Below are 15836 nucleotides of genomic sequence, written 5' to 3' on the forward strand. Positions count from 1 at the left end.
TTTCAGTCTAGTCATTTTTGTCTCAGGCTATTTTTTTCTAGGGGTAGTATTCCAACAATCTTAACAAAAAAATAAAAAAGGTAAGATTCTCCATGCATGAATGTTTTGGTGACCGAACATGTCAGGAACCAAGATGTGTTGCAGTCCTCGTGAACGTCTTCCCAAATACCACTGCAATGTGCCTTGCAGACCTGCAGCTTGCACGTGAGCCGTGAAGATACACAAGAGTTGCCAGCATCGAGTCGTGATTTTTCACTTCAGTGAGTACCTGCTGATGAAGGCTGTGCTTGTGCCTCTCCTGTAGGACAGACAGCTTTTGAGATTAACCGGAGTACACGTGCAGCAACCTGGTGTGGCGTCTGCGGGCCTCAGGCCAGGGTTCGTGTGTTTTCCTAAAAATGGCTGCTTTCAACAGCTTTTCAACTAATGAGCTGCAATATTGCAAGTTGGTAAAGGAGGTCTTTCTCTTCCAGGTTCATGCTGGCAAAATTCCTGGCAGGCAGGAGGTTTAAAGAAAAAACGGAGTGATGCAAATACACAGAAATAAATGCTGGTGAGGTTTGCACTGGCAGGGTAAAGACAAATGTACTGGAGGCTGGGGAGAGAACAGCATTTAAGCCAGTTAGCAGAAAAGGGGTGGGAGCACAATGAAGAAAGAAGCTGAGTATAAGGGAAGAGACTTTGATTTGATCAAAACCGACCGGCTTCGAAATAAAAATAAAATTAAAAAAAAAACAGTCAAAATACAATAGGAGGTGAGATTTGCATGGTGAGTGATGTACTAGCAGCATGGTGATGCTGGTTTGGACAGGTTGCACAGGGCTGTATCAAGTCTTGAACACCTACAAGGACAGAGTCCTCGGCAATCTGTGCCAGTAGTTGCCCACTCTGATGTAACAAACAAGAAAGGGGGAAGCAAGGTCTGTGAAACAGTTTTACTGAGGTATCCTGACCCATTTCTCTGCAGTGTTGGCCAGCCTTCGCTCTTTGTTCTCTCCCCATCCTCTTCCTCAGATGTCAAAGAGCTGTCTGCTGAGCCAGTGTTCTTTGCTGGGGGGGGAAGAAGAGAGCCCCAAAGTGATCAGGTGTTCTGCTTTTGCCTGGGGGCCTTCTTCCCTGCACAGCAGAGGAACACAGCAGAACTGCTGCATGGCCAGACTCTGAGGGAGGGCTGGGGTTTTGCTCGGGGCAGCCCTGGTGGGACAGTTGCAGAAGGACTTGGAGTGCATCCGGGAGTGCGTTGGGTTGGTCTGACAAGAAGGGTGGGCTGAAGAGGAAGGCACTGAGAATTTGGTGCTGTGGTAGGGCCAGCTGAAGAAGGAACGTGGTGCTTCTGGAAGAGATGGAGTTGAGGACAGGAAGCTAACAGAAGGGCAGAGGATCGGGAAGAGGATAGATTGGAAGGGATCATTTGAAAGGAGTCAGAGCCGGGACAGCACAGCTGTCTGGACGTGGTCATGTAAAGCCTGGGTTAGAGGAAACGAAGGAGCACTGCATGCAGCAGTTCACCGAGTTCTCATAGTGTATGATGGGCTGCATTACAGCAGCAAACACTGTAAAATAATTTAAAGGAGTATTTTTTCTCCTTTGGCCCCTGAATTAATTTGCATTAGATTCCTTTATTATTTTTTTTTTTCTAAAATAGCCATTGACCCTTTAAACAGTGTGTTCTGCTCTGACTCTTGCAGGGCTTTGCAGTTGTCTGAGTCAACTAGCTGCTTCGCCACTTCCCCAGTGCTCAGAGAAGAGGCATAAGCTTTGGAGAAAGGTCATCACTCTGTTTTAAAGGCAGATAGCATAGATGATGAGGGCTTCTTAGGAGATACTTTATCTAGGAGGGGGAATCCTCTGAAACAGACCTGAGCTGAAACACCTTCAGGATCCAGTCCGTGCTAGAGTTGTTTCAGAAGACAGTCAAAAGCAGTGGTTGTGTAGCCTGCCTTCCCTGGTGCGTGGAGTGGTCTCAGTGCTTTTCAGCCATTCTGCAAAGTGTCCTGAAAGAGGAATGAACAGGGATCCTTGTCAGTACAGGGCGCTGTGCTAGCAGGTGAGGAGGCAGGTAACCTCTGTGCCCCATTTCCATCTGATACCATAGTTAATTAGGCTTGCTGCAAGTTGGCAGCACCTCCAGAAAGCAGTCCCAACAAACTGGTCTACAACAAAACCTTTCTTGGTGCTGGTTAATTTTTTTTTCAAACTGCATGAATTTTCTGATCTTAATCATTGCACAGTGCTCGAGCACTGAGGGTGGGACCGTTTCCTACGCTACTCGCTTAAGCTGGTCTTGCAGCTGTACCGTGTTCTGCCATTTGTGGCTGACAAGCGAAGCGCTTTCTGGTCAGTGTTTTGTCCATATATTAGGATGGGGATAATAGGGAACGCTGAGTAACAGGGAACACAGCTATTTTTCCAAAGTCAGTAACTTGGAGATGGCAGAGCAAGGAGTGGAACTCGTGATCTCGTGTCCCAGCACAGTTCCTGTTGTTTAGGCCTTAGCATCCCCCAGAACCCCAGCTATTTCATTTTCTTTAGAAACATTTAGTATAAGTGCTATGTAGCCTGAGTGGCTTCTTTGTGCCGGCTCTTTTCCTGTTGTATTACACCCATTTTAGGGACCTCATTTTCTATAAGAGCTTCTTTTCTTGGAAAGGATGCTGCCAACAAGAATTTCCCATCTTCCCGTGGAGGTTAAAAAAAAAATCTCTTACACCCCTTTGGATTTTTATTTTACTTTCTGTCTTAACTGTTTCTTCATTTTGATGCCTAGCATTGTTCCAAGGTTCAGATTCTCTACTTCAAACCTATATTTTATGTCCTTAATATTCCAGGTGGATATTAGGTACGATTTTAATCTTGAGAAGTGTGTTTCTTACTGAATTGTGTACTAATCCTGAATGGTGTTTTTTCATATACAGTATTCAAGGCAAGGTAACCCATGAAAACACCAGTGGTTTTTTATTTTTTACAGGTGACTTACAACCTTCCTTAAGATACCCCTTCCATTTTCCTCATTAAACCGTATCTAGTCCATTAACCAGCATCTCTAACAGATAACCAAACTGTCAACAAGAATCTCGCGTGCCAACGTGATTGAGAGTTCAGGCCCAGCCTCAGGAGGTACGGTGGTGCTCGCTGTAACATCGGAGCACGGGGACACTGCCTTATCCCTTAGTTCTGAGCTACTAACCTGAGTTTCAGAGTGGGTTTTGAGACCACTGATGAGCTGCTCATTTTCAAGGGCAGATTTCCAGATCATAGAGGTAAAAGTAGTCTAGTTATTTAGAAACTTAGTTATAAGTAAAAAAAATCCTAGATTATTCTTCTCGGTCTTGAATTACAAAACAGTTGGCCATGGAATCATGCTAAGATTAAAAGCCTTGATTGTTTTTCTATACCTTTTTTGTGGATTACCTAACTACTGCTTATTGTAAGAAAAACTGTTGACTAAATAGACTGTAGCCTCGATTGCAATTCCATGTGCTGTTTTTCCTTACACCCACATCTCTCTGCGTGTGGCATTAACTAAAGGGCTAGCAGAATTCAGTCACTCAGTTGTTTTTTTCCTGTGGTGAAAGCCAGCATCTGAGTTCACAGAACACAATGTTATGTATTTATTTTATAGCTTAATCCAGTAATACTGAAAATTAGTAACAGCCTTTCAGATTCAATAGACTTCTTAAGATCCCATATTGAAAATTGCCTTGGTAAAAAATTGGTATCCAAAGAGATGGGCGGTTCTGTGAGATATGTGTAGAGTTGTGACTGTCACTGAGCAATCACTATCTTGTTTTCTTATTAATGCACTTTATTGTGAGATGCTTTATTATTTTGTAATTATTTTGTGTGTGTATATAAATCTTCCTGGTAAGTTTAGTGACATAGCTGGATCATTCCATCAGACTTGCTAATCAATTGTGTGAAGTGTGTGTTTCATCAGTATCTGCTTCTGAAACTCCGACTGGCGCTGGAGATATTTTTTATATATAGTAAAGGCTCTGGTGTTAAGGATGACCACGGGTGAATTGTCAGCTTTATTGTAATTCTGGGGACAAAAAGGTCTCATTATTTGTACCATCATTACCACCGCTTTTCTTTGTGCATTTTTCTTTTCTTTAGTATAACTTCAGTTCTTCAATTTACTAAATGATGCCTGAAGTTCTTAATAGTTCTTAGCTTAGTTAACTAATGTAATAATATTTAACTATTTGAAATAACTTTTTTTTTTTCCGTTGACTTTCTTTCCAGATAAGTCATTCATTGCATTTTGTCTATGTGGAAAGTAACATAAAATGTTTGTAGTATTTGCATAAAAATACAATAAAACTTGGCTTGTATTTAACTAGTTCTTGTTCTGTATTTATATTTTGTATTTACGTTTTGTGAATCCTTTCTTTCTAGGTAGACAATGTTACTAGCTCAGATAAATCGAGACTCTCAGGGAATGACTGAATTTTCTGGAGGAGGAATGGAGGCCCAGCACGTGACTCTCTGTCTGACAGAAGCTGTAGCTGTGCAAGGTAAACATTCAGTTAAAATATCTGTACGTTATTGTGTCGTTTCTGTTAGAAATTCAGATAAAACTCTAAAACTCAGGTAGCGTATTCTAAATGAAGAATCTAACACAAATCAGAAAATTATTTCTTAGTTAGCTGAGATTGATTAAACTCACTGATAGAATTCTGAAAGAGAACAATCCCTTAATTAAGGTAATGGGAGTGTAAATGTGCCAAAATAAGGACTATGAAATGTGACTTAATTCTCACGATAGATACACTGTTTTAAACTTAGTAACTGTCATCTAAGTATATATTAAAGTAGTTCAGTTTTAAAACAGATTGCTGATCTAGGATTGTTTTAAACTTGATGTTTTCTTACAGCTTTGTTATGATTTTAACTGATAATTTTTTTTTCATAAATCTATTTTAATCTAAACAGATTTGCATATATTAACGATAGGTAATAGCGTACAGAACAAAATTATTGCTACAAATGTATATCACCATTTCACTGTTGGGGCTCATGACCTAATTAGTATTTCTCCCAAAACCTGAACTTTGTAGTTATCTATTCAATGACATAACTTTTTCAGTTAAGGCAAATAACGTTGTAGCTGTCATGTTTATAGAGCGAGTATATTTTCAAAGCTCAAAAACCAGAAAGCAGATAAGAACTATTATTATTTCTAAAATCATTGTGTTTTAAATGATGTCATTATTTTTGGAGTTTCTTAACTAGTGATTTTTAAGGTTTGATGCTGCTAATAGTAAATATGTTTTTTGTTTCCTAACTAGATGGTGACAACTTAGAGAATATGGAAGGTGTAAGTTTGCAAGCAGTTACCCTTGCTGATGGCTCCACAGCTTATATACAGCACAATTCTAAAGGTAAGTCAATGGCTAGAAGTTTACTTGTATTGGCATTGTATTCGCCTGTTTAACCCTGTCTTTGGAATATAAACCCATTGTATTGTAAAATCAGGGAAAATCTTTACAGTGTTTAAAAAGGTGTAATCTCATTTGGGGTTTTACAGTAATAATATAAAATAAATGTTTATTTCCAGTACTAATAAAGTGCAGCTATCAAATCTTTGGACATAAGTCAAACAGAAATTAAATGATCTTTATTCCTCAAACCCAAATATCAACATTCTGCCTAGTGGATAGGTAATAATAGCTAACAGATAACAGTACTTTATGGTGGATAAATTAACTTCACCGATCATGCTTTTTATCCCCATTTTTTATCCCCGAATTTAAAAACCAGCATTATACAGCCATATTGTGCTTCATCTTTACCAGCGTTTCTCTGTGACTTTTACTGATATTTTAATACTGAAAGTATCAACTGTGTGTTTAAAGTGTGAATGGTCATACAGAATATTTTTAAAGAATCTAACAATGTATTTCAGATGGTAAATTGATGGATGGCCAAGTGATTCAACTAGAAGATGGTTCTGCAGCTTACGTTCAACATGTACCCATGCCTAAAAGTAGTAAGTGTAATAATACAAGATATGTATTTTTGTATTACTGGCAAGTATTGATGCTGACTAATTAATGCTCATGAGAACAGCTTCATTTCTCATCTTAATGCAAACAGTTCTGAAGAGATTGTTTTTGTAACTAATGGATTTTTCAAACTATTGTTGAAGCATTGTAATTCTTTCTTCCAAACAGGGGACAGCTTGCGTCTGGAAGATGGACAGGCAGTTCAGCTGGAAGATGGAACTACAGCATTTATTCATCACACCTCCAAAGGTAAATGTTTTTTGAAGTGTGATTTATTATTACAGTTCAACAGAACTTCACCAGTATAAAATATGGTACTGTATTTAGACGATGACATCATTATTATGATTCCCATTGTAGGTTTTTTTTTTCTCTTTTACATGGTGTCATCTAGAAAATACTGAAATTAGACTGGTTCAGTTCCTTATTAGGATCACATTTTAAAGATATGCTACTTACAATTTGTCATTAGGTAGTAGGGCAGAAAATGTGACAACTGACAGTTAAGAATGCAAACACATTTATTTTAAATGATAACCTAGGTTTCTGCAGAATCTGTTTACACTAGTCTTAGAAGAAGTCCTATTTCTCTTCAAAAAGTGAAGAAGTAGCTATTTTAAGTTTGTTTAGACTACTGTAACAAGAATTGCATTCTACAGTCAAAAATACGAGAAGAGAATATTACAAAGAATTTATTCTTTAAAAGTCATCCTATGCTTTCTGTGTTTATTTTGCATATATTTTATTTGTATGATTCTTTTCTTAAAATGATTGGATGTTTGAATTCTAAAATCTGAAGCATATGTGATAAATATTTTAAATTTTCTTGAATGGATTAGGAACTGAAAGCATATTTCTAGTCCTGATTTCCTTTGTAAATCAAGCTAGACTGATAGCAAACTGGTTTTGCATTTCTGCAGGTGTGCAGAAGTAAAAGATACAGATGTTGTTGTCTTGAAAGAACTTAATCAGTGCTATTCATAGTAATGTTTTCAGTGATTTTATTTCTCTCATATTTCATACATATATATATATATGTATATATATGGTTTTTGGAAACATTTTCTAAGTAGCAGTAGTTTCTCATGTTATGTGCAGATATCAGTATTCCTTTTCATTCATAACATTTCTTAATGTTACTTCTCAGACAGTTACGACCAGAGTGCATTACAAGCAGTCCAGTTGGAGGATGGGACTACTGCCTACATTCACCATGCAGTGCAGATGCCACAGTCAGATACCATTTTAGCCATTCAAGCTGATGGCACAGTGGCTGGTCTTCATACAGGAGATGCTGCCATTGACCCAGATACTATCAGTGCTTTGGAGCAATATGCAGCTAAGGTATACTGAAAGACGTTTCATCTATCCATAATGTTTTAATGTCACATCACGTGATACCTGGCGGCAAAAGCCAATTGTGATATACTGTGAAATAAAATGATAAGAGAGTCTTCAGACTCTTAAAAGAGAGAACACCAAATTGTCATGACGGTGCTTCACTGTCACCCGCAGCTCCAGTATGTGTGCATAAAGAGAACAAGAAATTGAACACCAAAATGATGTGAGTCAGGCTGATTTTGAAACTGATTTAGACAAGTAAATAATTACTTTCACTAAGACAAAATACAGTGTGATACTAAAAATTCATGTCCTGCACCTTAATGGACCCCTGTAAAGCATGACCCAACTGTAACAAAGGACATTGCAACTTTTCTGACTTTATAGTTCTCAGTGTGTCGATTCCTGGATGATTACAGTCTGTGCTTCTGTTTCTCTGGAAAAGAATAGAGTTAGTTCTAAATTCTGTTAGCATCTTTATTGTTACTGGGAAATGTCAAATTCTGGGAGCAGGCCAGTTAGGATAATTAAATGGCCAATACACCATTCGTTCCATTATATTTGTGTGTGTTACAACTGAGGAGAACCTAAGAGAGCCAGTCGGATTGTGCTATGTTTGGCTATGCTTTAACATTTCATAAAATAAAAAGGTTATTCAAAGTTGGCTGAGCTGTAGTGACAAGCTTTTACACATTGCCAAGCTATTATTGCATTTAGATTTAAATTAATCATAACTTTGTCCTTTTTGATAAGTATCCATATTAATACCAATTTGTTGTAAGAGTAAGTTTTTGTTTTAAGAAGAAATAGAAGAAATGCAAATATATTTGCTTTTTTGTTCTATTTCCCTCAACGTGTGTTTTTCAATTCTGTAACGTGAAGTTGTATTCTGAAGTATGCTTCTGTGTATCTAGGAAAAACTACTTAATTTCTTTCAGCTTTCATCTCAGAACCTTATTCTGAAAGGTGCTGCTAGAATTTCTCAAGGACAGTCAGTAGAAGTGAGTTTCCAAGTACTTCATCTACATTACTTACAAAAGTAAATAATAGCTGAGTTGTTACACCCCTGTTTTTCTCTAAAAAAGAGAAATGGGGCTTTATGATTCTGCTCCATGTCCATGTAGGCCTCATAGTAAGACAATGTATACTTTTTATAGAAGCTAGTACAGAACATTGAAAAAGGTACAGAAAGGGGCAACAGTGATGACTTAGCAAATGAAATATGAGGTAAGGATAGGAGAGAATTTTATAAAATTTTAAGTGGCACAGAGAAGAGTGGTGGCTTGTCATTGTCTTCACCAATACAGGAACTGGGGACCATCAAATAAAACTCTCAGGTCACAGGTTCAGGAACAACAAGGGAATGATCCTTTGTCAAACAACATGAAGTTGAGCCATGGCACTACTTGTAGAACACTGCGCATGCTAATATGCCCCTGGATTCAAAGGGTAATTAGACAAATTCATAGAAGAAAAATGTGTCCAGGGCTATTAGGTAGAAACATACGACTTCTAGTTCAGGAAGTTTCTCAGCCACAAATTGCTTGGAGGTTGGGAGTGTATTTCTGGGAATCTATCACTCTTTGCTTGGCCGGCTCCTGCAGTCTTCCCTAGGATCTGCTACTGGCTACCATTTGAAACAAAATGGTGTGCTAGATTGACCTTTAATTTTACTCAGTATAGGTGTCCTTATGTTTGCAATTGCAGGCACACTAAATCTGTCTTTAGAATCTAAGAGAGTCTTTTACGAAGAACTCAAAGATCTTCCTTTGGAGCAAAATTGTCTTTTAGGCATAGTACCACTTAGCCATGTCTTGCAGAGCGCATATAAAGACTAAATAAAATCCTCTTAATTTTAGGCTAAGTCTACACTATCTTACTCTCAAAGCAACCAGTAAAAAAAGAGATTATTGCTTTCAGTCAATATAAAGTCAGAGGATATGTAGTGGAATTGCAAAGAGGAATTCCGACTAGATTTAGAGGCACTGGTCTCAGCCTTAAGTGTAATGGATGCAGAGGGTATTGTGAATGTGAGTGCTCAACAAAGAGGCATTTATATAAGGGGGAACTGTGTAAAGTATATTTTAAAATAGTTTTTGTTTTCTGCAGTGACTAATGAAACACTGAGTTGATGCATGTGAGAGAGTATTAAATAATGATTTCAAATTAATACATAATACTCTTTCAAATATTTTTCTAAGCTCCTTGGAAAGCAGAGATACCTTTCTCTTCCTGTAAACTGTATTTAAAAATAAACATCTGGAGCAATATGCGAGTCTTTGCTTAGCTGTTATAGTTTTGCTATTTTGAGTTGAGATGTAATACGCTGCCCAGGTACTTTGATTCCAAAGGAGCGGTGCATTTGGAAACAAGTAGCTCTTCTTAACAGGGAGTGAGACATGCTACCCTATTATTTAAAAAAAAAACAAAACTGTGTAATTTTTTAAAATCTGGAATTCACTGTTGCTAAATGTATAAGCTTATTACAATATTTTTCGAAGTTTATTACTTTAGCACATGTGGTTCTTGTAGTCTTTTCAACCTTGTTTTAAGACAATCTTGAAATACTTACCGTACCTATCGTATAATGTAGGTGCTACAAGTGGTGCTTTTCGTGTTAACAGATGGGATAATCATGTTTCAAGAGGGAGCTAGAGAGCTATGAGAGAACAAGGAACTCAGGAATTGTAACTCTACTTTTCAGATGAATAGAAGTAACTTGAAAATGTTTTTACCATTTCAACTTCATTTTTCAGGTCTCTATTGATGGAAATGACAGTGTTAGTGGCACAGGAATGATAGGTGAAAATGAACAAGATAAAAAAATGCAGGTATGTAGCACAATATAAAATAACGTAACACATCTATTTCTTCATTATTCCCTGTGCCCAGCAGCATGCACAGTAGGCAGCCCTGTGTGGCCATGAACTAGATTTCACTGCCACCTTTTAGGAATTTTAGACTTCAAAACTATGCATGTCACATACAGATCATATTTCTCTCTGTCCAAGATCCATTCACATGATTATAAAAAGACCTTCAAATACTGTTTTCTGTCTTTTTTCTTTCCTTTTTTCTTTCAAAGCATAGTTAAAAATTATGTTGGATTTCTAAGATCTGACTTTTTAACCTGAGTATTTCATCAGTGAGGGGGGTAAGTATTTCAGAAGTTCTTTTCCAGATCTTGAACTTCCTTTTTATATTCCTTAAATGAGAAGGAACACTGAATCGAGTAATTAATTAACTTCTTCTCAAGAAAGATTAATTCTAGACATGTGCCTCCAATTGTTCTTTCTTTGGTACCTGATTTTCATTCCACTTGCCCTGTTAGATTCCCTTATTTTTATTTCAGGTTTTGTAAGCAGTCAGTAGTTGAAGGTGCTGTCCTAGTGAACCCCCTAAAGAAGCAGAAAAATACTACCAGTTCTTCTGCAATCACGTTATTATGTAGAAGTGTGTGTGTGTATATATATATATATATATATATATATATATATATACTCACAACCCTTTTCAATGTGAAAGTATTGACTTAAAATTTCTAAGGGTAATGGAGAATACAGGTTAAACTTAAGAAATCTGAGGACTTTTTTTAACCTGGGATTTGTAAAATTGTGTAAGGACAGTGGTCTTCCTCACCATAGAACACTCCATTAAAGAAAAAGAAAAAAAAAAAAAAAGAAAAATACATTGTAGCCTTCAAAGAGTTATGAACAACAACAGAAAATAGTAACAAGACCCTATACCCTCACATGCTCAAATGACAGAATCAGAAATGGTAAGTCATTTCACTGAGAATGATAGAGTCACCAGAGAAGTACTGCTTTTTGTTTTTGTGTAATTTAAGAGGTAATGAGCTAGATAACAATGAAGAATATATTCCAAGGTAAAATATCTTACAATACCCATGAAAGGTAGAATTGTAGGCTCACCTTTGACAGTGACCTTAAAATCCTTTTTTTTTTTTTTTTTTTTTTTTTTTTTGTTTGTTTGTTTGTTTCTAAGTTAGGTCCCACAATATTTAAAGCCAAAGATGCTCCACAGTTGTCTGTGTGGCATGACTGTGAAAGGAGAGAAAAGCCAATACATACATTATCTGTGGTATTGGAATATATTCCATAAAATGAAATCAAGAAATCAAGAAATGAAATCAAGAAATGCAGACTTTTAGGTTTGATTAGAGATACAATTCCATCAAAATGCAAAATTCAAGGAAGAGCAGAATATGGTTTTGGTTGGTTTTAATTAAAAGTAAAATAAGAGCCTATTAAACAAAGTGACCCGTTACCAATATCCAGTTACATGTTGATTTCAACCTCAACCCCAAAACAAACTGAAGTGAATCAGAAGGTTGCTTTATCTTACACATGTATGGCAACATGTATGCCATATGGGAATGAGCCAATCTTATGGAGCATTATGTGTTCCAAACAAACAATGAAAAAGATCTAATATTTCAAAAGGTATTAAGGCATAGTCTCAAATTCTGACCACAGTAAGGTGACTTCAGTTGGCCGACCAAAGAACTGAGGGGCCCAAAGCTATTGCTTATTTCTGAAAGTGCTAACTGTGGTTATATCATGGTGTGATCAGATACCTACTTGTAACTCGTTCAGAAATACTACGTTGCTTGAGATAAAATAGTTTAATATTCAGATATAGTATTAAATAAGTGTATATTTATAAATTCTTTACGAAGGTCACAGTAACACAAGAACAGAACAGATGTTATGCTTCTGAGTAGTCATTCAAACCAGTTGCATATGGTTAGGGTTTTTACCAAAGTAAAAAACCGTACAACCTCATTGTGATTTGTACATGCGAGAACAAAAGTCTGTGTGACCAAATGGATATCACACATCATTTCTTTTCACATCTGTCATACCCATCTGTTCACGATAAAAGCAGAATCATATGACTGGTTTGTATGGATATGATATAAAAATCTTATCTGAGATTTCTGTTAGCTTTGTTGTTCTCCTGTGCTACCTGTCTGAACTAAGTTAGGATGCATCTGTGATTACTTTTAAACTTTAGGGTTTGGTTTTTTTTGTCTATTTAAAAGTGTTTTGAACAACACAATTTCTCTCAAAGAGTCAAATTATTATACAGGTGCTTTGTTTATGTTATTTTGATTTTGTGCCTAACATCTGAATTTTTTATTTCTTTAAAGAACATTATCTTCTAAGAACAGTAATTTTAATACAATATCTGTTCTTGCTGAATAATACTAACTGAATTCTTAATAATTTTCAAGTCATACCAACTAATGTGTTGTGAAGATGCGTACTTCTGCAAACAGTTGTTTGACCAAACAAATGCTTGTGATTTTCAACTGATTTTTTCCTGCGTGTTTTATCCTTTATCCCAACCTTTGTATTGATAAAATGCCTGGTTATTTCCTTGTGGATACTAGAAATAGCACATTGATTACAGAATTGTTTAAATTTTCTTTTAAACTTTGACATACCTCAGCTTTAGAGCAGATCGTAGCTAGTACATACATACTGTTACATGCTAAAACTGCAGAAAAAAATGCTAACAGTTTTACTGACAGGAAAAAATAATCCAAAAGTGTTGGAGTGTACATACTTAACTAAGGTTGTGTTACCGGTGTGTCTTCTCCGCATTAGGCAACGCATTGCCAGCAGGTTGAGGGAGGTGATCCTTCACCTCCTTCATCACCGGTGAGACATACCGGGAACACTTGGTGCAGTTTTGAGCAGGCTCTTAGTGGCTGACAATGACAGGACAAGAGGCATTTGGCACATATTGAGGTATAAGAAATTCAATTTAAATGTGAGAAAAAAACTTTTGACTCTGAGAAAGACTGAACACTAGCACAGGTTGCCCAGAGACCTCGTGGTGTCTCTGGAGATGCTCAGAACTCACCAGGACACTGCCACGAACAACATGTTGCAGCTGACACTGCTTTGAATGGTGGAGCTGCAGCAGGGCTGCCTTCCCATCTTAACAGTTGTATGAAATGCTCTTTGACAACGTGGAATGGAATTGGATCCATAAGAAAAGGGGGTGGTTTGAAAGGATAGACATTTTAAAAGTCACAATTACTTTGTGTACAGTTGTATCAAAATGTTTACGTTTGGGCTTCTGCCTATTTTTTCAGTCTGTAAGAATGCTCCTTGATTATTAGTGTATGCAAAAAGGCTTTAAAAGTTGCATTGGAAAGCTATTCTGTATGTTTTCCTGTTGTGTCGTGCAAAAAGAAGAGTGCAACCTAGTTGTTGTTGTTCCAGTTAGTTTGATCAAAACACATGCATCACTGAAAAAGTACAAAATGCTTTCCTTCATTTTCAAAAAGTGCTCATTATAAGTGTATTTAATCATTGTTTAGCCTTTGCATGAACTTATCTTTGAAGGTGGTCTGACTTACATCTAACCTCCCTTAGGAACAGAACCAGTGCCTTAGGTGTAATCTAAGCCTTTTCTTTCTAACACTCGTTTTACCACTGGGCTTATTTTTCAAATTAATTCGTATTTGTTGTTGTTTGACTAATTAATGAACACATTTAAATATATTAGCTATAAGTAAATATGCTTTACAGTTTCTCTCTTTCATCAGAATCTATGCTTTTTATTTTTATTTTTTGAGGGCTAAGGAATACATGGCATAGCAAAGAGAGACAAAAGAAACCTGTTAGAATCTGCTCTGACTTAACTACAAATAGGGTGTGACTTTCCCAACCCTTTGTATTCTTTTAATGATTTGTTTTTCAATTTAAGATTGTCTTGCAAGGACATGGAACAAGAGTGACTGCAAAATCTCAGCAGAGTGGAGAGAAAGCATTCCGCTGTGATTATGATGGCTGTGGAAAACTGTACACGACAGCTCACCATCTTAAGGTGATGAGATGTAAAATGAGCTTTTGTAAATGTACATTTTGTAGATGTAAAATGTACTTTGTAGGTGTGATTTTTTTTAAAAAAAAAAAAAAAACAAATTATATGCTTGAAGTTATAGAAATGAATAGAGAGATAATTGCAATGGTGATGTTTTGTTAAATGTTTACTGGGTTGATACTACAATAATTGGTTGTCTCAGATGTTCATCCAATTTTGCTTAGTGTTCTGAGGTGATGCACTTTTTGAAAACTGAGCATCTAATAGACTATAGTCATGGGCTAAAAAAAATATAATCTTTATCTGTTAATGTTATATAAAACGTGCACTATAGCCTGAAAAAGAATACATATTGGCTGTAAATGGTACTTATTTAGCTGTCAGATTAGGTTGGATGTAGATGTGGCATCGTGTTGGGCTCTCATATTGCCATCATATAATAATGTAGGTTCTTGTAGGTTCCACCAGCGGTATCACAGGAATTTTGAAATCCAGTGTGCACTTTGTTTAATCTACATGTATGCATGATCATGCAAGAATTCCAGATTCTGAAAGATTTTTTTCATCATAAGTCTAATTCTTCGAAACAATCGAACATTCAAAGTGAAGAGCTGGAACGTTTTCTTTACAAATGGCAACTCCTTATTTCTCTCTTGTATTTTGTTTTTTGGTTGCTTGTTTTTGTTTTTAAATAATTTAAAATATTACTGGAAACAGTGAAAATGTAGAGAGGTAATCACTTGCAGATGAGGTAAACTCCCTGCAGTGGAGCACTGTTGAGTCAGTGAGTAACTGACTGCATGGATTATATGCCACAATGGTGTCCTTGCTGCAGAGATTTCATGCAATGCAAGAGGATCAGTAGAAGTTCTCAGTGGAGTTAAAAATCAAGAGAGAGTGAGCCTGAGGCATTTATGCATACTGTCTTTTGTAGTTGCACGTTGTCAATTCCACATATATTTAAAGAAATGTTTTTTGCAAAACTAACTCAAAAGGCTAGACCTTTGAAGGAGACATCTGTAATTTTAAGGAAAACACTGCTACCCTATTCTGTTAACTTTTATCACTGAGTTAAGGACATTTTAATGTGAATCTTAGGAGGAGAAATAAAATGTATTGTCTTTGAGAATGAGCTGTTTGTTTTGAAGTAATCAGATGCAACATTTCACTAAATCAGTGTATTGGATGTCTTGGCAGGTACATGAAAGGTCACACACAGGAGACAGACCGTATCAGTGTGAACATCCTGGATGTGGTAAAGCTTTTGCAACAGGTAATCTTTTGTAGACTAGCTCTTACTGCTTGCTAATGTTTGTCTATATAAGATAAGTTTTTAGTAATTTTTTTTTAAACTTCTAAGTAAAAGAACCTGCTTGGGAATACATTTATGAGAACTACAGAAAAAAGTAATTTCAGCTAGAGCAGCAGATGGAAAGGAAGAAGGGGGAATGAGGTGAAACACTTAACACTTTCCCTTAGTTTCAGCTGTCATGCTACAGTCATATTTTATCTTGAGAAAATAGCCCTTTCTTAAGGTAAAACTAACAATATAAATTAAATGAGGTGATAATAAGAAGCTGAACCTGCTAGCTGGAGGCAAACATATGATCTTCTGTTTCAAAGTTG

General features: G+C 36.5%; 1 protein-coding gene across 8 annotated transcripts in view; it reads left to right on the forward strand.

The window, feature by feature from the left end:
* Positions 1–15836, forward strand: part of ZNF143 (zinc finger protein 143) — a 42886-nt gene that overhangs the window by 7773 nt on the left and 19277 nt on the right. For 5 of the 8 annotated variants that reach the window (XR_014317526.1, XR_014317527.1, XM_082760755.1 and 2 more), the window contains exons 2-10: positions 4399–4517; positions 5292–5384; positions 5909–5992; positions 6177–6257; positions 7156–7352; positions 8288–8350; positions 10106–10180; positions 14094–14213; positions 15408–15483. Coding sequence is in view for 6 of the 8 variants with exons in the window: in XM_082760755.1 (XP_082616881.1) it covers positions 4406–4517; positions 5292–5384; positions 5909–5992; positions 6177–6257; positions 7156–7352; positions 8288–8350; positions 10106–10180; positions 14094–14213; positions 15408–15483 (901 nt within the window). In the remaining 2 variants the exon portion in view is untranslated. Of the gene's footprint in view, positions 1–1752; positions 2048–3097; positions 3118–4398; positions 4518–5291; positions 5385–5908; positions 5993–6176; positions 6258–7155; positions 7353–8287; positions 8351–10105; positions 10181–14093; positions 14214–15407; positions 15484–15836 lie in introns of those variants that run through there. The other 3 variants (XM_082760756.1, XM_082760757.1, XM_082760759.1) reach the window with 3 other exon arrangements.

Source organism: Aythya marila (genome assembly GCF_965140915.1).
Source record: "Aythya marila genome assembly, chromosome: 5".
In the NCBI taxonomy this organism is placed as follows: Eukaryota; Metazoa; Chordata; class Aves; order Anseriformes; family Anatidae; genus Aythya; species Aythya marila.